Here is a 21,029-nt window from a genome sequence, read left to right on the forward strand (position 1 = left end):
GAACAGAGCAGCACAGATGAAGTACAAGCTAAACCCTCAAGCACAAGTATTCCACTTTCCTGAAGCACAGCTTCAGTCCACTCAGATACCAGGGGAAAAAAAAGTGACTAACAAAAGCAAAGAAAAGCACCTGAAAAGAACGAACACACACCTTAAGTGCACCCATTGGAGAATCAGTGGCAAGTTTTCCTGAGCAGCTGTTCTGAGGAGACTGTGGACTGGGGCTCTGCTCTGAGGTGCAGGGGGAAGCCTGGCCAGAATTCTGACAGTCTCGGCCTTCATAAAAGAAGAAAGACAAGACATTAACAAACAATATTCTGTAGCAAATACAACTGCTGTGAAGATTCTATTTGGAACACAACTAAAATGCAGCGGACATCTAAGTTATCTTCATTGATATAGCAATCATTTATAGAAAGCACAAAGTCACAGTTTGTGGGAACACTGCACACCAGTTTAAGAAAAAATTGTCAACAGTTGGATGCAACTGAAGCAGGAGGGCATGAGGGCCCAAAAAGCTTTTCCTTCAAGAAGTATCCTGGAATCTTTAAGGCCCATTTACACCTTACCTAATCAATGGAAACACACCAGCACATGCAGGGAAGAGAGAATGCTTACAAATTTCTAACTTACTAGGTGTAGGTGAGGGAACTTGTGAACTGCTACTGTGGGAAGAGATTTGCTCTCCTTTCACCAGCACATCCTGGACTACATTAGTAGAGAAGAGGTGTGAGACTGAGGACTGGCTTTGATGGCTACTTGACGCTTGCTGTGCTGGACCAACCAGAATGTTACTGCGGAACTCTGTCACCCCAGGAGCCTGGGAGCAGCATGAAGGGGAAAAAAAAAAGAAAAAAAAAAGAGAGAGAAAGAAGGAGAAAATGAGAAGGAAAAAGAAGTATTTGTTACCTTGTCTTTGGCTAAAAGTAACAAACTAATACACCACTAACAATCAGATGACACCAAACTGATACTTAGGGAACTTCAGGCACTGAAGCCAGACTTCTGGCAGGAAACCAGCATCCCTTCGGAACTTAATGCAGTATTATTACATAGCAACAGCACAACATACTAAAATCTAGTTCCACCTTTCTGTATAGAACATACTGGAAAATCCACTCAAACTTTACTTTCCAACTTAAAAATAGAAAGGCGAGTACCCCAGGTTCTTTCTACCTTCTGCATGATTCATGAAAAGCAGAAACCATCCCCACTAGGAGTAGGATATGAGTTCCAATTTGTAATCATGTTGTGAGACAGAGGCTGTGAAAACTAGATAGTACTTTCAGGCCCACAAAGTACTTCAAATAAAATAAGCAAACATAATGCAGACTGCACACATACACTGCTAACAGTTGAGAATTGGTGGATTAGTTGCCTCCTTGAGCTCACTATGGCTTTAACAGCTTACAAAAACTGACCTTAAGAAAACCAAACATTTAAAAAATTCTCCTTACTCTGGCAATTCCAGCTGGAGCAATTGCAACATTAGACTGCGACATGGCAGGCGTCAAAATCCCCTCTCTTTTTAAAGGTGTGGGAGTTACAATCACAGCTCTGGACTGTCCCTGAAAGGCAGCTGAAGAACACAATTAAGTTAGAATAGTTAATGAGAAAAAAAAAAAAAAGGAAGGTGAAGATTATTATGTATGAAATTATGAAAATACTGGGCACTGAACAGGGGGAATGGGCACCTATACTGTACTATTTCACTGCCTTATTAAGTGCCATCAGTTTTCTGATAGTCTCAGTTCCATGAGTCCAGTTCTTCCTTGTCCGTATATTAAATTCTCTTCCTCATCACTTCACTCTGCTAACATCTTTCACCACCTGGTTTTACAGCTGCTTTATAGGAGACAACCAAACATGACTACAAATCATCAAATTTCCAGAGAAACAGTTAAAGGACCAAGAATTCTACACAGTTATAAAGCTGGAGCTAATTGTAAATAGCAGCAGCTGTCTCCACAATGAAAGCTTAAAAAAAATCTCAAAGATCACCATCACTGTAGGAAGCTTGCACCTACAGCAGGAATTAGAATCCTCGCCCTGGATAAGGTGGGCTGTTTTTTGTTTTTTTCCTTTCTAGCAGTTAGGGTCTCAGTTCAACCAGTGTAGATGTACGTTAATGCCGACATTGGTTTTGCACAGACTTTACAGAGCACATAACTAACTATCCTACGTTATCACTAAGGGAAGAATCATGCAAAAACAATGCTTCTGCATGCTTTCTGAGAAAACTGAAGCCAAACTTACTGAATATCCCTCTGGGCTATTTATTTATTTCAGTATTTCAGTGTATTTATTTCAGCTCACTCGCTCAGAATATTTACATTGAAGTGGAGACAGCAGAATTCTTTCCCATGCAAAACTGTTTGCCTGATGAGATCTTATTTTTGAGTCATTATTTCACAAGACCGTAAGCAAAACACATCCCTTTCTAGAGATTATAATGCAGTTCACTTTACAGTCATGAGATTATTTGTTTGTCCTGAACACATTGACACCTCAGTTATAAGGACTGATGTCTACACTGCTGTCAAAAACAAAGCTTCAGTCTTTACAAAAAGTTTTGACTTTGACCTCTGAGCTTGGTGTCCCAGCAATTTAGGAGCACTGTGATCTCTGAACACACACTGCTAGGAATAAAAAACACCAATGGCTTTAAAACTACAAGAGAAACCAAATTATTAGTTGTGGTGGTCCAGAAGAAAGTGAAGAAGTATTGGGAAAGCATACAAGGGGTGAAGAACCAAGATGCGCTGCATATACTAGGAACAAAGACTTTCTGACTGCTAGAGTTGTTCACAATGCTTTACTACGTAAGTAACATCTTGGCTGCTGTAAACACAGGGGCTTGTGCTTAATAAGCACTACAGGCAGAAATGTTGCCAGGAACACCTGCTCAGTGAAAAGCCCTGGCTGACATACCTACAACTTCATAAAGCCTATTTGAGGATACTCCTCATAGGAGGGTTTTTCTTGGATTGTTGTTGTACGTTCCAGGCAGCTGAGGTCACTTGGATCCCAGCCAGGACAAGTTTGAAAACAGAGTGCAGTAATTCCAAGACAAAGTTTGCTGCCTCTCCTGCTCTACTCTTGAACTTTCCCACAAGAACCACAAACAAAACCTTCTCTGCTCACACATGCTATTCTTGCCCTTGTGAAATTCTAATGTCTCCAAATCACACCCAAGGTGAACTGGTTCTCTTCACCCCAATCCTGATAAACACTGATGATTTATGGAATGATTTGTGGGCACATATCCATGCTTCCATTCGAACCAACATCGTGGCCCACTTCAACAACTGCTCCCTAGCTGAACTCTGCCTCAAAGAGTTTCAGGCAGGCTGAGACGAGCATCAGAATATGTTCAAAGTGTTACTAAGGCACATATATCAGCACCCTAATGTTATAGGGCATGATGGCGCAAAAACAGGCACAGTGACTTGTCCAGGGCAGCCAGCCGAGCTGACAGACCTGCCATTCCCCATCTTACACAGTCTCCCTGCCACACCACTGTGTGACAACGTTTTGAAGGAGAGCTAAGAACAGTATTAAACAAAAACAAGGTTTTAGTAGCCTAAGAGTTATGCAGAGCTCTGGTCAACCCATGATGCACCTATGTAACCCAGCAGAAATTTTACAAAGGAGACACAATTCCAGGGCTGAAAACCTCCCTGTGCATGACTCTTTTGACAAGTCAGCTCTGCACACACACAATCAAACTGCTTCCAATTCTCCCAGTCCAGAGCACCCCACTGTAGTGTAGCCACATGCCAGTAGCTTGGATGACCCCTTGCACACCCTCAGGAAGCTGTATTTTTAACCATTATGTAAACCAAGAAAAACAAGAATGTGCTCCCTTCCTGCTAGTTCCACTCAAAAAAGAATGTCACCCACCGTTTTGTCTCACCTGGGGTGATGAAGGCATTCTTTAACACTAAGGACACTGTTTCAGGCTTCGGAGCAGACGCTATTTTTTGCGACTGTTTGGGCCTTGTCCCAGCACTAGCCAGAGGAACAGCTTTGGGGAGTGCAAACGTCAGTTGGGACTGCAGCTGGGGCCGGGGCTGTCCCTGCAGGACAGTAGTCTGGAAAGCCAGGTTACAAGGCACTCCTGCTCCTGGCTGCTGTGTTGCCAGGACAAGGTTCTGGCTCTGGCTGAAGGTGGTGGCAGGGGCATTGTGCGTCAGCGTTGCAGAAGCTGTGTGGGTGATAACTGTAGATTCACAGAGGCCAAACTTTTGGGTTTCTGGTGCTGCAAAAGCAGATGGTGGAGAGTTTAAGCTAGTATTCAGAGGCACTGCTGGCAACGGGGACTGGTGCTGTTGTGTTGCAGGTTGAAGCAGTGGCAAAGGTGTCTGAAACACCGGCAAAAAAGTCTGTGGCCCACTCAGAGATGAGTCAGGAGCAAAGTCTGCTGGCTGGATGAAAGATCCCCCACTTCTAATGCTGGAACAATGGTCAGTGCCAACATCAGGAATGACAGGAGAAGGTACTGAGGAAGCAATCAGTCCGTCGCTGATGTTCCCAGATGGAAGTGTGTTGGGCAGTGAACCCGATGGCAGGACAGGAGACTGACAGAAAAGAAAAAAAAAGGTACAGATTCAGATGTGATCCCCTCAAGCTAAAAATCTTTTTGCTCATGTTTAAGCCATACATGTCCCCAGTGAGGCTGTTTTAAATGCTGAGAATGCTTACCTGAGAAGAATGACTGCTGCTGTCTGTTGTATTTGAACTGACAGCAGACACAGAAGGGAAATAAGCACTGGAACGATTAGGTGTGAATAAATCTGAAATATAAGAAGTCACCTGTTACTTTTTTTCTTCTAATATTTATGGTCCAGCACCACACCATAAAATATTAGAATTTCCAAGAATAGCAATATTATTTAGCAAGGAATGAAACCAGGAAATGTTTACTTTATCCAGCTAACTGAGCAATACATTGTTGTCTTCTAGAAAAAAACTCATCTCTTCAGAACAGACCTCACTTCTCATTCAAGCTGAGGATGGGGCAAAAAAAATTAACATACTGTCCTAGTTCACCTGTATGTAGATACTCAAGAGCTGATTCTCAGTGCAATCCCACAAAACTCAGTGATCTGATACAGACTGAACAGAGGCCCAGCAAACAGGTGTCACTTTTGACTTCCATGTTTTGTTTACCTCTCACTCAAATCTCTTCTTTCTAAAGAGAGTAGATATCTGCAACTGTTTAACACTGGTTCTTAAATCACTGCAATTTTTAAGAAATTAATTGACTATACATCAAATTCTTACCCTGAAAAGGTTCAAAAGTGTCCATGAAATCAAAATTTGGCTGGAGAGGAATAAGCCCTGGTTGAATCATGTCAGCATTTCCTAAGTGTGCTGGAAAATTCAAGAAAGAGAGAGATCAGCTTTGTATCACTTGAACAGTAACTCACACAGTAGGAATATGGCACTTAGCTACAACACCAAGACGTGCATCACAGCCAGACTTGTTCAGGAATTTTACAGAAAAAAACACTGCAAAGCAAATGGAGCACTGCCTTCTTTCCAAACTACTGCACAGCTCTGATAACAGACAATCAGGGAATGAAATTTGGATGATTAACTGGGATTCAATAAGCTACAAACTATTCAATAGCTACATTCTCTGACTTATTGTAATCTGTCATCAAAGTAAGATACAACTTCTTAAGCAAGACTAGAAATTCAACAAACAAGATTTCTCTTAGAGGTTCCCACTGCAAAATCAACACAGCTGACAGCCAACAAATACCTATCTCTCTGGGATTTGGCCAGGAAACCAACTGATGGGAAGACAGTGTGGAGAACAGGGTGTCAGTGAACTCAGACATAAGCATATCCGCATCCAAGAGGCTGCCCTCCTCCATGGGGACAGGGGTTTCTCTACTATATCTTCTTTTTTGCCAGAGAACCACATCATCATCCTGCCAACAGAAAAGAAAAGTCAGGCTGCCTATACAATGCTAAAGCATTCAGCTGCAGAAATATAAGAACGATTGTCACTTTTCAAATCTCTAAGAGCCATTCAAATGGACTGAAACAGATCAGTGGTACTTCTAATAATACTTCAGCTCACAGATTTGAACAACAAAACACTTCTACAGAAGTTAGCCCACGTGCTAGAACAGCATGGGAGAAATTTTTGCCCAAAAAACAGGTGCAGACTAGTAATACATAAGACCAAATAACTGCAGCAATACTTTCTAATTTAATTGAGTGTATGTATGTATTTGCAGCTACACCTTGCACAAAGATTTAAAATAACAAACATAGCAAAAATTCAAAGCAAATAATTCCTACCTTGAAGCATAACTGAATCTGAAATTTACTTTATCTAACTTTGTGTAAAGTACAAAAATTACAACATCATGGGATTTTACTTACTCTTCCTTCATTACAGACTAAGGACAACTATTTCTAGTCTGCAGCAAAAAAAAAAAACCCATAGCTTCTTGTGGCTGAGTCGGCGTGCAGCACTAACAGTGCCAAAATACCATGGTGGTACATTGGAGCTCGCTGCCAAAACACCTGAGTTTTGTGAAGCTGGGACAGATCCAGATTTATGTTCAACTCCGAAAAGAAAAAAATCAGAATAATACTTCTGATCATTTTATATGCCTAGAACAGATTTGATGGCTTTTAAAAATTTCATTTTCATGCTAATTTGTAGTACTGTTGTTCTTCTAAATATCTTGCCATTTTTAGGATCCTGGCATGTTATTTGCCAGTGTTGTGACAGCAGGAAGATCAACAATGTATCTGCACACATCCTCTCATATCCAGTTAGACAAGCAAGGAAGTAGTGCCAGTTATGACTCAGTAACAAGATGAAATAGTATGCCAGTTCTCCAGGAGATTGATCTCTCTGCACATCCAAAGCTGCTTCTCATTTATTCTGTCACAGCACTTTAGATTCAACCTCTCCTCTATCCAATTTAAACTAGAAATCTTACATTGCTCTTCATGGTGTAGAAGCATTAAGCTGTCTGACCTTAATTAAGACTTCAGCAGGATGCTTGTGTTTAGATTTTAATCTGTGCAAGCTGCTGCATGTTACAGCTTTGTTACCTATTGCAGCTTCTACAAGCGTAAGTGCAGCCACTTTTCTCTGGTATCACTCACCCTGACCAAACTCGACAGATCTTCATCTTTATGTTTCTGTAACTGCAAAAGGAGAACAAAACAGATCTTAAAGTCAGAATACATCCTACATATACCAGTAGAAGACTCAACTGCAAAACTTGCAATATCCAGTCATACACAATTAGTCACTGCACAATCATTTCTTATTTAGTGGGACTTGCATAATCTCTGCTTTAAGTATTACTGCATGCTAGCAAATGGGACATCAAAACTCAAAAAGCAACAACATACTGGTTGACTAAGCTACATTAAAACTGTGCAAAGGAGCAGACCCTTTTCTTGAAGTATGTTCTCCACTTGTGGTATTCCCTGATGACTATTTCAATCCTTCGTTTCCAGTACTTTCCTTCTGTTGCAATGGCCTGAGAACACAGATACAAACACATACCATGAATTACACAGAACGGTTGAATGTTTAATAAGTTTCCAAGCAAGTATTCAAGAAGAAAAAACATGAAAGAAATCTTGTTAATTCTGTTTGAGCTCATGTATCAGCAGCCCAGTTGTCCCAGAGCATATCTGACAGTACTAGTTTGTTGTGAGGAAGATGAAACAAGAGAAGGGTATAGCATTGTAAATTATACGAGAGTTTTACAGTACAGAGAGCTACATCGACTGCCACATCAATGGCCCCACTGATCTTTTACAAGGAGCCAAAGGGCAACTGTTTGTTTCCATTTAGTGCAGAAGTGTGACAATGGAAGTACACAAACACACATTCAGTCTTTCTGTGAAGTTACCTTGACAGATTAAAACAAGTTTTCTCTTGTCTTGAAACTACACTTCATCAATTGAAGATACAGAAAACTCTCATAGGGTCACATAAATTCAGTTCCAAAAACAGCTATCACTGAATAGCCAGAAGAGAGCAGTGGCTGTCAAAATCTTAACCATTCAAACTAGAACACAGACACAACAGAGACTTTTGGCTGTTCCCTGATCACCTCAACAGGACAAAACTATGAAACATGGGTTCGACAACACACTTTCTTCACGTTAATGGCTCCTTCGAAATAAATAAAGACAATGGAGCACAGAACTACTAAGCTGCTTTCCTATCTAGCGGAGTAGAAAACACAGTATAATCTCAGCTGGTACATACCTCTGGCCGACGATGTTCATCTACATCAACAGAGCCATCCAGGGGAGTCACAAAATGGCACACTGGATTCTTGCGCTTCTCGAGGTCTGAAACAGGAATGAAAATCCAAGTGCTCAAGAACTGTGGGCTCCACAGGGAGCCCTGTTACCACAACAGAAATGTGTGGGGGAAAAAAAATATTGCTGGGGCTCCCCCCCAACAGCCAACAGGAAATGAAGAAATTTCAGGCAGTGCTTCCTCTGCATGGAAATCCCTGAGAGCACTGATCCAAAGATGGAGCCACAACAGCTGTCCACACATCGCAGCCTCTAGCAGATTCCTGAGCTTTTCATTAAGCAGTAATTTCAGATCTTTCTTGCTTCTTGCATGTGTCGCTCTGAAAATATTTTATAGCAACCGACAGCCCAGTTTAATACTCACATTGCATGTACCATGCCCTCCAGATGGCGTTATTGAGACGGATTTTATCTCTCCACTGAAGCTTCAAGCCTTTAAAATTTTTCCATTTTGGAGACACTAGCTTCCCACTAAAACAAAACAGAAAGCAAAATCATTCTGATTTCAGTTTTTCTCTTGCTGCAGCTACAGAACGAAGTGTTCCCCTAAAACTGCCAACAGGAAGACGTAGAAGCAACCATGATTGACAATTTTTGCCTTACACTGTCCAGTGCTTACTGATCTACACACCAGAGAGCAGTTTTCAAGACTTCTTCATATTCTTATCTGCCTGCTAACAACTGTCACAACAGGTTTTGCAAGCATTTCAGGATTGCAACTCATTTCACCCCTACACATTTTTCTTCTTGCTAGTATTCAGTCTTCTCAAATTTCAGTCTATGACTTCCATTAACTGACAACAAGAGCACTTAAAATTAAAATCTTGCAGGTTTGGCTGCATTATAGTTTTATCTGGCTTGGATTTTGCCAGGGAGCTGGATGAAGTCAACACAAGTTCATTCCTGCAGTTCCATCTGATTTTCTGGAATGGTAATACTGGAAAGAATGAATGAAATACCAGTTTCGGCCCAAGAGAAACCACCACCCACCACCTCTATAGTGCTGATAAACACAGCTGAGCAAGCTGGCACACAGATTCACCATCAGCCTAGAAATAGTAACATTTCTCCAAAGAAGGGGAAGACTAGAAAGAGAAATAGCTGACGTATGAATAGCCTTAGGGTTGGGGGAGAGGAAAAAGGAAGAAGCAACATGTAAACACAACAAACACCAACTTCCCAGCCCTTACAACACCTTCATGAATCATTAATCCATGCTATTGACAGATCAGAGGAAGTAGGAAATAGTCCTAATGTAGTACATTCAAAACACAAATTCAAGTACATGTGCTGCCCCTCTCCCAGGTTCCCCCTCTCATTTTCTGTGATCTGCGAGTTTGAGGCAGACATTGGATCCATCCATTCATTCAGAACCCCACACACATCATCTCATTCTGTTTGCAAGCTTTCTGCAAGTCTACTGTTGCTCTTCTTGTTGAACATGCCTCCCATCTCCGCAAGCTGTCTCACCACCTTCCCAGCACTCCCTGCACAACCAGCTCCATCCCAAAATCTTCAAGTTTCTTGCTTACCATTTCTTTCAAATCCAGGTTAAGACACGGCTTCTCCATTTCTCATGTGTGCATTTACAGTTCAGAAATAAGTCATTAACACGCTGACACATCACTAACACTGACAAAATGCCCACATGCCTTTGACTAAGAAGTCTGTCAACTCAATGTTCATCTCAGTTGCTGCCTGTGTCTGGACAGTCTGCCAAAGCAACAAAACTAGTAATGTTCATTCAGCAAAACAAGGACAAATGCTTTTCTTTAGAATAATAAAAAAAGGAAAATCCCTGAAAGGAACTGCGAAGAATATACAAGAGATCATTACATCTTCAAGGAGCCAATTAAAACTGGAATTTAAACACAAATAGTTTAAAATGTTCTCTATTACATTCTTCCAAAATACTAAACAAAAAGTAGAGCATCAAAAGAAGGAAGTGATTAAGAACCTATTCTCAAAATAATTATTATTTTTAGTTCCCATGGGAGCAAAGTACAAACCCAGCTTGAGGTCATAAGTGAAACGCCTCTACCCTTAACGAGAGAAAACAGCATGAAGCTGACAACAATATTTAGATACTAGTCCAAATTCAATTACTTGGAACAACACTGCGACTGAAAGCAGCAGCCTAACTGAAACCCACCTCCAGGTTTTAAAGAAGCAAAGCAAAGCGAAACAAAGAAAACAACTTCATCTCCCCAGATAACCGCTATCTGCTGTTGCTGCCAGCTCCCCAGCTGCTCGACCACCACAACTCCTTCAAGGACACAGAAGGGCTTGCTGAACAGCTGCACATTCCCAGCGTACCTGGGAGCACAGCTTTCCCAAACCTTGTTCTTCCTACAACCGCTGCTGCAGCTCCCCAGGAGTGCTGGCTGCAAAGGAGGGAAGCATCCCTGAGAAGGCACAGGCTGTGACAGCTACATCCCGCCATAGGCAAGAGCTGGGGGAGGCAGGGAACACAGCTCTCGCTGCTGCCTCGCTGCCAGCTGCACCGCCTGCACTGCGCAGGACATGCTGGCTCACACAAGCAATGCTGAAGTATGAGACTGCTATCTTTACCATTGCCAAACTCCAAGTGAGTGAAAACGGCTCGATGGATAATGCACAATACATTTCAGGAATTCAGAACTCTCATGTAGAGATCTCCATCTCCCAAAACCAAACACCTTCAACCATAAGCCAACTGCAAAAGCTGCAGCTGCAGAGCCACCAGAGCTGGAAGCACCGTAGGACACAGCAGCCCCTATGAGCTTCAGGAGCCACAGCTCTCAGAAGAGAAACGAGGCAGCCACTTCCCTGTGCTGCAGCTCACCTGCAAGTTCTGGACACACCAAGAAAGGTCAGAGCCCATTCCCAAGATTTTTGATAGTTTGTCCCAGCTCAGGACCTTTCTGAGGCAATGGAGATCCAAGCAGGCACATACACACCTGATCTGTCAGCAGAACACACAGCTCCACATATTTTTGAAGTTCCAGGAAGAACAGCTGTGTTCTAAAAGCAACAGAAAACCCTCAAACGTCTCAAGAGTCACAGCAAGATGCAAGAAACAGATGCCTGTAGTGAGGGCATGACCTGATCTCCTTAAATACAAACACATTCGATTTTTAACTTTTTCTACAAGAAATTAAAAATTATCTTAGGAGAAGGTGGGTATTCCAACGCTCTGCAAAGCAGACTTTTGCCCTGACAATACCTATTTCTAGTCAAAGCTCTACCTCTAAGAACCTCAGCGTTTTGGTTTAAATTAATAACATCCAGAATAAAGCACTCCTGGCATACATAGGCAAGCAGTACCCATGGAGGCCTTTTCCCTGACCGTATGTTACAGGGACGTCTTCTGCTGATGATTAGCAATGAACACAATTTTAAGTGTATAGTTCACAAATATTATCTAACAGATCAGTTAATGAGTTAGTGAGTGATCTTATAGGGCACTTTAGTGACGATTTTGACCCAGCAGGGACAATACAAATGAGTAACCTTCTTCCTTAACAGGTACGGGGCACATGAGATGCCATTCAAAGCTGTTAGGATGACTTCAGAATTAAGCCAGTAGCCCTTTGTAATTAAAACACTGATAAACCATTCAATCCAGCTCCTCTAAAGGCAGTGGAAAAACTCCTGGTGACATCAGTAGTAACATGATCACGCTCTGACACCGTAAAACGACTTACAACAGAAGAATCCCCTGTTCTCCTCCCTGAAACCAGAGAGTTTTAAGATGGACTTTGGACAACATCAAGCCATGTGACACCACCACCCTCCACATTTGGACAGAAAAGGACTGTGTGCCAGCAGCACACAGGATGTGCTGGCTCATGCAAGCAGTGCTGGAGAAATATGTGACTTCCTTGTACAAAACCAGACGAGATTGGGTTGTCGTGGTTTTTTCCCAGTACTAACGAGAAAATCATTATTTCAGGAAACACTGGTTTCTACAAAGAGGACTTTAAAGGCAGAGAACGACTGATCTGCTGGAGGCTGCTCTGGACAGCTTATCTAGACAATTAATAGATGCCTTGCATAAGCATTAAACTAAAACTGCACAGGACAGTACAGCAGAAACATCTTAGTTGTTTCTAACTCAACCTGCAGTTCCCTGGTTTTGATTTACCTCTGAAACCATCACAACTGTGGCATGTCGCTATGTTTCCAACTTTTTTGTTCCCCACAGAAGTCACTAGGGAAAACTTTGCCTCCAACACCAGTTTGAAAAATCCCCTTTCCCCATTCAGAGAAAAATTAAGTTTGTACTGCACACCATGACACGCAAATGCTGCTAACAGAGGAGCTCCAGCTGGCACGTTATTTTGCAATTGTAGTGCACTAAATACTGCACAAGAGGTCTGAAAAACACCCTGTGAGAGAGGAAAAGCACTGCATGAACTCTTGCTTAAAAACAAGGAGACAAACAGTAAGACTAAATGCTCATAGCTACAAAGTGTGTGAATGAGAGTTAGGAGTAGGACAGATTTTTGACAGACCGCTATGTTCTGCACGTGAAAGCTTCATTCCCACCCTCTTTCACTTATTTTGGTATTTAGGGACAAGGAAAGCTGTTGCTAGTGCTGACTGCAGCACAGAAGTTATTTTTTAGTTCTGCACTCACATAGCAGCACCTGGCCTAGATCTATCCTAAGTGGAATTCAAACATAAACCTCTGAGCGCCAGGCTCAGATTCCACAGGCCTGACCCTGCTGCCCAAATATATATTCTCAGCAAACACAGCAAAGGTACCGACATGCAGCCACCACAGACTTGCAGGAATAGCTTCTCATACAGACGATATGTATCTTATGTCATATAGATGAAAGCAAATGTTTTTTCATACCTGAATCTTGTACATTCAGTTATAGGAACAAACTACAGAAGTGTACTTTGTTGTTTGTTAACAGATTCCCACCAACTTTGTGCTGGAATATCCTTTTTGCCTTGATAACTCCTATCCTAAAACTCCCTTCTTCTGCATTTGTTTTCCAATTCCTTCCCATACGTGGCCATTCAATCTTTTGAGGTAGACTAATTTTTCTTTTAATAGTAAGTGATGGTAGAGACTCTTAGAGACTTTCAATAGAAAAAAATCTGACTTGATATTACAGTAGCTGAATAGATTAAGCTGTTCAGCAACGTAGAAAAGGAACTCTTTGGCTTCTCCCCAGCATTTTTTGCAGGAATTGGTTTTAGTTTCTTTTTTAATCTCCAATCAGTTTTGCTGGGGAGCTGGACCTGTAAGCTCAGCTCCGCAAGGGCCAAAACTAACAATATTTCCCAAATAAAGGTTCATTCAGAGAATCAGATTATATGCATTGTTTGCTGGACCAGAGAAGCAGGCAAGTGAAACACACAAACTTTCCTCCACTGAGCAAGTCTGCAGGACTTGCATGGAGGCCACACTTTCACATCCTCAAGTTCATACCTACAAAGTTAATCCCAGTTGCAGCCTCAGGACACTAATCCCAGCCAAACAAGCATCATAGTTGCTCATTTTCTTGAGGTTATAAAGTTCATCTTCCCTACCTGGAATCCTCGTGCAGCAGCAGATTCCAGGCTGAGGAGGGCTTTCATCCTGCCCACACTCCACAAATAGGGGCTTCACGCTGAAGTTGCATAAAACATTCCAAATCAACCAAACACTCCCATACGTTAATTCTTCTCCATTGAAAAATAATACTTTGGTCAAAGGGAGTAAAAGGCACAAATACTTTCTGTCTAAATACATCATTTTCATGACAGAAACATTAAAAAAAGTGATTAGCTGGAATTGCAACACCTGCCAGGGACACATTATCTAGACCTCCCACACCCAGGGATGCACCTCCTGAAGAGGAATAGCAAAGTAAGAGATCAGTCACACCACAGGAGCAAACACTCCTTGCTAAACAGACACATTACAAGCCTTCATTTATTCATCTTAAAAACATCACATTTTAAGTCAGAAAGCTAATTTGCCTAAACAAAGGCTCGTGGGGTCAGGGCTCCGACAAAGAACACATCTCCACTGGCAGTGAAAAGCACAGCTCAGCACTGCTGGGTCTCAAGCACTGCCTGGTGCTGTTCCATGTCTTCCTCAGCAGGAGCAGCACAGAGTCCCACGTTTTGCACACACTGCTGTATCTACGCTGCCAGCTTTTCACTCTCCATTAGGTCAGTCGAGCAAAAGGGGCCTGCACTGCAGTTTTAGCCAAACATAACACGAGCAAGAGCTGCTCCAGGAAGGCTTGTGGACAGCTGGAAGGACCACTGGAGAAACGCTGAGACAGCACGGGCTGAAGGGGAATAAAGGCCAGCACAAATCTCCAGGAGACCTGGAGGCTGCAGCGTCCTTCAGCCAGTGTCTATTTAGAGACTCAAAATATTTGGATAGTTTCTGTTTCCCAGTTTAAAAAAAATTACAAAGAAATCAAAGGATATTTCCAAAAATGTTCCCACTTCTCTGATGTTCACCCAATATGGTCTCACTTCTTTACAGAACTGGAACAGCAAAAAGGAGAAAAAAACTTCATAAATAACAGCAATGATGCTTTGGTCAAAATACCAAGAAACTGACCCTGCTGTCACCATCCATCGCTCTCCTTGGAGAGCAAAACCTCTCCTTGATCCTTGCCATACTTCACCCATCTACAAAGATCACATACTTCACAAATATCAAAGCTTTTCAGGACATCATGTACTTGAACTATTAAATATCAAGGCTTTCTTTAAAGAACCATCAGATGCTCTCATGTAAAGAACGCTTCAGTGTTTGGTCACTGAAGACAGGAGAAGCAAGCAGTCCTGACTGTTCTCTCACTTGGCTGGAGAGCTCAGACAAAATAGGATCAGTTTGTATCTTTTCCTGCCTTTACAAATAAACATTAAAATAACGTGGGTTTTCTGAACTATTTCTGGTGTCTGCCAGCAACACCTGCATTGCTCACATAACTGTAGTTAAGAATATCAGACCTTCCCTCAGAAGAAAGCAGCGCAAACACAGTGAACAGTAAGAAAATCTCACAGCTAAGAGCCACAAAACTTTTGTAGCAATACAGACGTACATTAAAAAAAAACAAAACAGTCCTCCATAGGAAATTGCTCTGATTTTTGTTTAAATAAACACTGCCACCCAAAGTTCCTATTTTGGTATGAAATGACAATCTGTCATTTATTCTGGCAGAAAAGATGTAAATGTGGAGAGCACACAAAGTGAAAAGTACCACCACTTCTAAGTGTATTCTGTTTTTTAAGGCAGTGGATTTCAAATCTCTATTGGAACTGAACATCAATGCATGCTTATTATGTGGAATTTAATGATAACTCAATAAAATGATACTTATGGTAGCATATTCAAACACTAAAAAAGGCAAGAAGCATCTGAATTCATACTGCATGTATGTATATATATTGCTTGTGATCAAAAGGTTTAATTATAGGCTCACATGCAATTTTTTCCATATCCTAAGTCTCTCTGCCTGTGCACAGAATCATGGCACGCAGCACATCTCAAGCATTAAGCACACTGCTGGCCCCTAATGCTGTTTACTTCTCAGTGCCCATACTTGAATGTATTGGTTATTATTTAGGCTTAACAACAAGGCCACTCACAGGTTTCTCCACAGTGCTTTCATTCCCATTCTGCATTGGAAAACTGAGAAATGGACCTATTAACATTTCAGCAGCCACTTCTCTGCTCAGCCAGCTGAGGTGTTTTTGCTTCCAAAGCCACGGCTGCCCTTCTCTGTCCCCTCCAGGCGACAAGCTGCCACCTCAGCAGCTACTGGATACATGGAAGACTCCAGTCTGACCAAGCTTAAAAGCTTAAGAGCGTTCAAGTGGTACATGGGCAACAGCCTCACCAAAGAATGCAAGGCCCTGCTACAAACCTTTGGGTAGCAGCATTTTTCAGAAACGACTGGAACCCTTTTTTCTTACTTCAATATGGGCAAGACATTTTATTAATGGAACAGACTGAACTTCTTTTAACAATTTCTCATCCAAAAATCATTGGCTTAAATATGAGAAAGTTCAGATCAAGCAGTTAAACAACAAAAAGCGTGGTTACACAGCTGGAATTAGTGGGCAGCATTAAGAACAGAAGGTGCTACCAGAGCAGCCTACAATAATTGCTGGGTAAGAGGGTGGAAAGTCAATTTCTTTTAATGTTTGGTAGCTTTTTTTTTTTTTTTTTTTTTTGCGGTGCAGCTTAATGCTTCATGTTTTAAATGCCTCACCCTTGTAACAAAATGAGCACGTTATCTCTGTATTCAAAGCAGTAAGCATGAAGCCTGCTCAGAGAATGCCAGCAGCTGTTTACTGCCTGCAAGCTGCAGGGCAAGAATTGAAGGCAACCAACTAGAGTTGCACAGCTTCAAATACAGCCTCTTTTCTTGTGCCTTTCTCACTGGTACCAGGATTGCACACAGTCAGTGCTGTGCCTGGGGCCAGGATGACCAGAAAATGAGCATCCAGCATCATCCACCAAGTTGTCAAAACTATTTTAGTGCAATCAGCTGGAGAACTTCCATTTAGGGAACATTTATTCTTTGCCCGAAAGGAGAAAAAGACACCACCAGCCTTAAAGCACCTCATGACTCTAACGTGCAATGGCCCACCAGTGACTTCACCCTGAGGTGCAGCAGCGAGGACTGTGATAAAAGCCAGATTCTTTGCTGCACTTTTCTCTCCAGCAGCTTTCTTTTCAGCTTCCTCCTTGATGCACACTTCCCTGTCAGAAAACAATCACAACACTCAGGCACCCTTTTCCTCCTCTTCATCCTCTCTGCTGCTCAAGGATGACTTACAAGGATGACTTACAAGTTCGGTGAGGCAAAGGAAGCACCCTGTACCTATCTAACAAGATTGTTCTGCCATGAACTTTCCTTACAAAAATCTCTGCTGGGAAGCAGAGGAGCTTTCCCTGCTGTCAGCAGCTGCTGTGATGATCAGCAGCATGTTGCACTGATAAGCACATCAACAAAGGGCTTCACACACGATCAATAAACTTGCTTTACACCACAAAGAGCTCTTGTCAAGAACAGTGATCAGGAACCAGTGCTGCGCAGAGCCCCTTCCCAATTATAAGGATAGCTGCTGGCAAGAACCCCCTTGTACAGGGCTAGGAACAAATGTGTCAGGATCCTTTTGTGATTCAGCCTGGATTAATAGACTGATCAAGGTGTGATAATCTAGGACCTTGTTTTAAGCACCTAAATTGTGGTTCAGAGACTTTTAACACGCAGAGCGCCTGAAAAACCCAAACAAACCCTATCAGCACAGGGGATCAGCACAGCTCTCATACCTACAGGAACTGAGAAGTGTTTACCAGGCAGAGAAACTCAAAACCGGCACTTCTGCCACACTGGATAATGTAACATTCCCTGCACAACATAGCCAGCCTAAAAATACACTGCGAGTCTTCAGGGATCTTGTTCTGAAAATGTCTTAAGTGTTTTAAAAAGAAGCGACGCTCCCCACCTCTCCCCTTGCAAAACAAAGCTTTCATACTATCTGTTTGCAAGCAGCTCCCTGCAGCACAAGGAACACCAGACTTGTTACCAAATTCAGTTATTACAGACTTGAGCACATGCAGCTTATTGAAAGCTCACATAAAAGTTAGAGCAGAAGCTACACAAAGGACAGAAGCAGACGAAAGGCACAGCTGTGTCACTATTAAGGCCACTGAAAGATCAAAAAAGTCCCACAGAAAGATAATGCAGGGAGAAAATTCTTTCCAGAGTTAACATAAAACAGACCAGAATGAGAAGAAAAGGAGCTTGGGGGGGAAAAATGAAAAGCATCTCTAAAAGGCCATATAGACTTCACAGAAAAACACTTCTGTTGGAACTAAGTGCAAACCAATGCTTTCTCAATAACTCCACCAACACCAGAGGCACTCATTGGTGGGACCTGCGGAGCCACAGCTCCTCTTGGCCCCACTGCAGGACCCTGGGACACCCCTGGGAGCCACCACAGAGCTCACAGCCTCGGGGGGGGCTGGGCAGGGAACAGGCCTTCATCTCCAGGCCAGCAGACAGCAGGCTGTGGAAACTTCCCCAGCTCCCTGACAGGCTGTGTAAGTGAGCCGGGGCTGAATTAAGTGGGACACGAGGCAGAAGCGTGCTAATGCTGATGACACGGAATCCGTGTCACTTTTCCCACACGGCTCTCGTTGCCAATTTAGGATTGGACAGGCTGAGGGAGAGTCCTGGAGCCCTGGTTCCCACACGGGGATGTTAAGATCAGACCGGGCCAAAAGAATGTGAAACGCTTTCAAAGCCTGTCAAAAAAAAACAAGTAAAAATGAATGCAATTTGTTCAGCAATAAACTGCTGAAAACTGGAAGGCTGAGAAGCATGGGAATGCCAAGAAGTTTTCAGGATGCTCAGTGCACTGAGAAAATGGAGCACTATCGCTGCTCAGAAAGCAAACTCAAAATCCTTCCCCACCTCCAGTGTCTCCTTTAAGGGAAGCAGAAAGACAAATTCAGAGGCATTGAAAACTGAACGCTGGCATCATTCAAGAAATAAGTCAGCCACTAGGGTGAATAGGCAGGTCATAGCGGTTATGATACAATTATGTTTCCAAGCTTTTGGAAAAGTGAGGAAAGATGAGAACTGTTGCTGAGTGCATTGCATTTGGGGGGGGGGGGAAGAGTGTCCTGGGGGCACAGCAAACCAAGTCAGTTTGCACAAACACAAATCACACAGGAACAACTGCCAGCAGCACCAGACAAGCAGGATTCCCTCTGCCCCTGACCTCCCAACAGTCACTCCTGGTCAGCAGGATTGCGCAGGATCCCAGGACAACAGAGCTCTTCCAGCCATTCAAATTTCTCTCTCCTTAGAGCTATATACTAATCAGGAACAGGAAGTTTGAAAGCAGCAGTTTAAAGCTTTTCTGTACTTCCTGCCTCTCCAGACTACATGCAGGCAGCCCTCCAAGTGGCATTTCTTATAAAGTCATCCCTTTGCTCACAGGAACCACTATGACCAAATATCCCTCAGCACAACAGTCCAGACACTTGCCCATCATTCACCCTCACATTGGTTAAGACACAGTTGGACGAATGATCCCCTTGCCAAGGACACATCTTCAAAGAGTCCCACATGGCTTATGTCCCAAAGCAAGCGGTGCCTTCCCGAGCAAAACAATTACAATATCAGCACTTTCCTGAACCTCACTACAAACAACCTCTACTGCAAAAATCCTCCCTCACCAAACGACCCTCCCCCATGACTCTTCTTCAAATCATGTTTTTTCCACGTGCAAAAAAATCATAATATAACAGCCTCAGCCTTCACTTTGTAGAGTTCCTTGGAGTGCTCAAATTAAATAGCGTGTCACACATTTACTGGTGTAGGGAAAACAGTCTCTAACCTTCCTAGGAGCTGTGTCCCCATTTCCAAAAGCTCACTGTACCCACACAGGCTACAAGCACCACGTGCAGAGGTCAGATCCCAAACCTAATAATGCAGCTCATAAAAACTGCTAGTAAAAATTTAGGCTCTTTAAGCTCTGCAAAGACTTTTACTGGAGATCCAAGTGTTCTACTTGTATGACTGGATACTGAAAACAGATGGGATGCATGCTGGGCTTTTAAACAGAGCTTTCACTGAGCAAAACTTTATTAGAAACAGTAATTAATTGGCTTCTATTGCAGATTTGCACACATCTACTTGCAGAGCCTCGAAGTTGAACTGTGCTCTTTGATAATATTTGCTGATTTGATAAAGCAAGTGAAATCTAATCACGTGGTTCCTTAGAAGGGTTAACTATTTCACACTGCAAGACAGAACAGAACTCAGGAATGCCTCTTGTTCCGATGCAGTTTGATTACTCCTTCCCCTCCTTTACAGAAGGAATGACTCAGATCACAGAGGCATTCAAGTCACACACATACTGGCTGTGCTTTCATAAAGCAGAGGAATAGCCAAAACCTTCAAGCAGCCTCTCAGGGAAGGCAGCCGAGCAGTAGGCTGGTATCACCAAGAGCAGCCACACAGCAACACACACTGAACTTATCTGAAGTTTCCAGAGGCCCAGTGCCACTGACATGTACTGTCCTGTGCTGCCCAGAAAAAAAACCCACAATGTTTCCGCAAAAAAAAAAAAACAACAAAATGAGCGTGCTTGAAGGCTGCAGCTTCTGTAAGGCAAAAGACAAGCCTCTTATTAACAAAGATAAAAGGTTAGCAAACAGTGAAAGTGCTGCCTGGAATTTTGTCACTGCTGATACAACAGCGTCTAGCTGACTGCAGTCCTTGGCAACAGATGTCTCCTGCCTTACTGTAAGGGCTGTATGAACAGCCGTATGGGTCAGGCCAAAGGTCCCAGCACTCCAGCAGCAGCCACAAGTTTTTGGGAACAGTGAGAACAGGACATGTCTGCGTGACACTCCCTCCAGTCCCCAGCATGCTCCCACTCCCTCCAGTCCCACATGCTTCCCATGTTTCTGCTGAGGGAAACTGGTAAAGGCACGATAGCCCTGCTGTCACATCTCTGCTGGCCTTGCACATCTCAGGACAAACCAAAGTAAAATGTGGCTCTGTCAATTACCAGCAGGGTCAGGAAACCAAGAGCTTAAATCAGCTCCAATTCATGCAGTGGGTTAACTGAGTGCGCTGCATACCTTGACTCAGTGCACATTTCTGAGAAGTTGGTCTTTTGTAAACACTTCTCAGTTGTTAAGGGAAATGATATTTATCTACTCTCTAAAAGCACAT

General features: G+C 42.8%; 1 protein-coding gene across 2 annotated transcripts in view; it reads right to left on the reverse strand.

Annotated features, from left to right (window-relative positions):
• The window catches only part of LOC125701575 (MLX interacting protein), a 45,073-nt gene that overhangs the window by 12,698 nt on the left and 11,346 nt on the right, over positions 1-21,029 (reverse strand). Inside the window, exons 1-12 of one of the 2 annotated variants that reach the window (XM_048963797.1) lie at positions 9,852-10,810; positions 8,684-8,790; positions 8,264-8,349; positions 7,434-7,523; positions 7,141-7,182; positions 5,771-5,942; positions 5,287-5,376; positions 4,705-4,796; positions 3,917-4,580; positions 1,458-1,579; positions 634-820; positions 152-276 (exon numbers count right to left, since the gene is read on the reverse strand). In XM_048963797.1, the coding sequence (XP_048819754.1) occupies positions 152-276; positions 634-820; positions 1,458-1,579; positions 3,917-4,580; positions 4,705-4,796; positions 5,287-5,376; positions 5,771-5,942; positions 7,141-7,182; positions 7,434-7,523; positions 8,264-8,349; positions 8,684-8,690 (1,677 nt within the window). In that variant the 5' untranslated portion in view covers positions 8,691-8,790; positions 9,852-10,810. Of the gene's footprint in view, positions 1-151; positions 277-633; positions 821-1,457; positions 1,580-3,916; positions 4,581-4,704; positions 4,797-5,286; positions 5,377-5,770; positions 5,943-7,140; positions 7,183-7,433; positions 7,524-8,263; positions 8,350-8,683; positions 8,791-9,851; positions 10,811-21,029 lie in introns of those variants that run through there. The other variant, XM_048963796.1, reaches the window with a different exon arrangement.

Source organism: Lagopus muta, chromosome 17 (genome assembly GCF_023343835.1).
Source record: "Lagopus muta isolate bLagMut1 chromosome 17, bLagMut1 primary, whole genome shotgun sequence".
NCBI classification, from domain to species: domain Eukaryota; kingdom Metazoa; phylum Chordata; class Aves; order Galliformes; family Phasianidae; genus Lagopus; species Lagopus muta.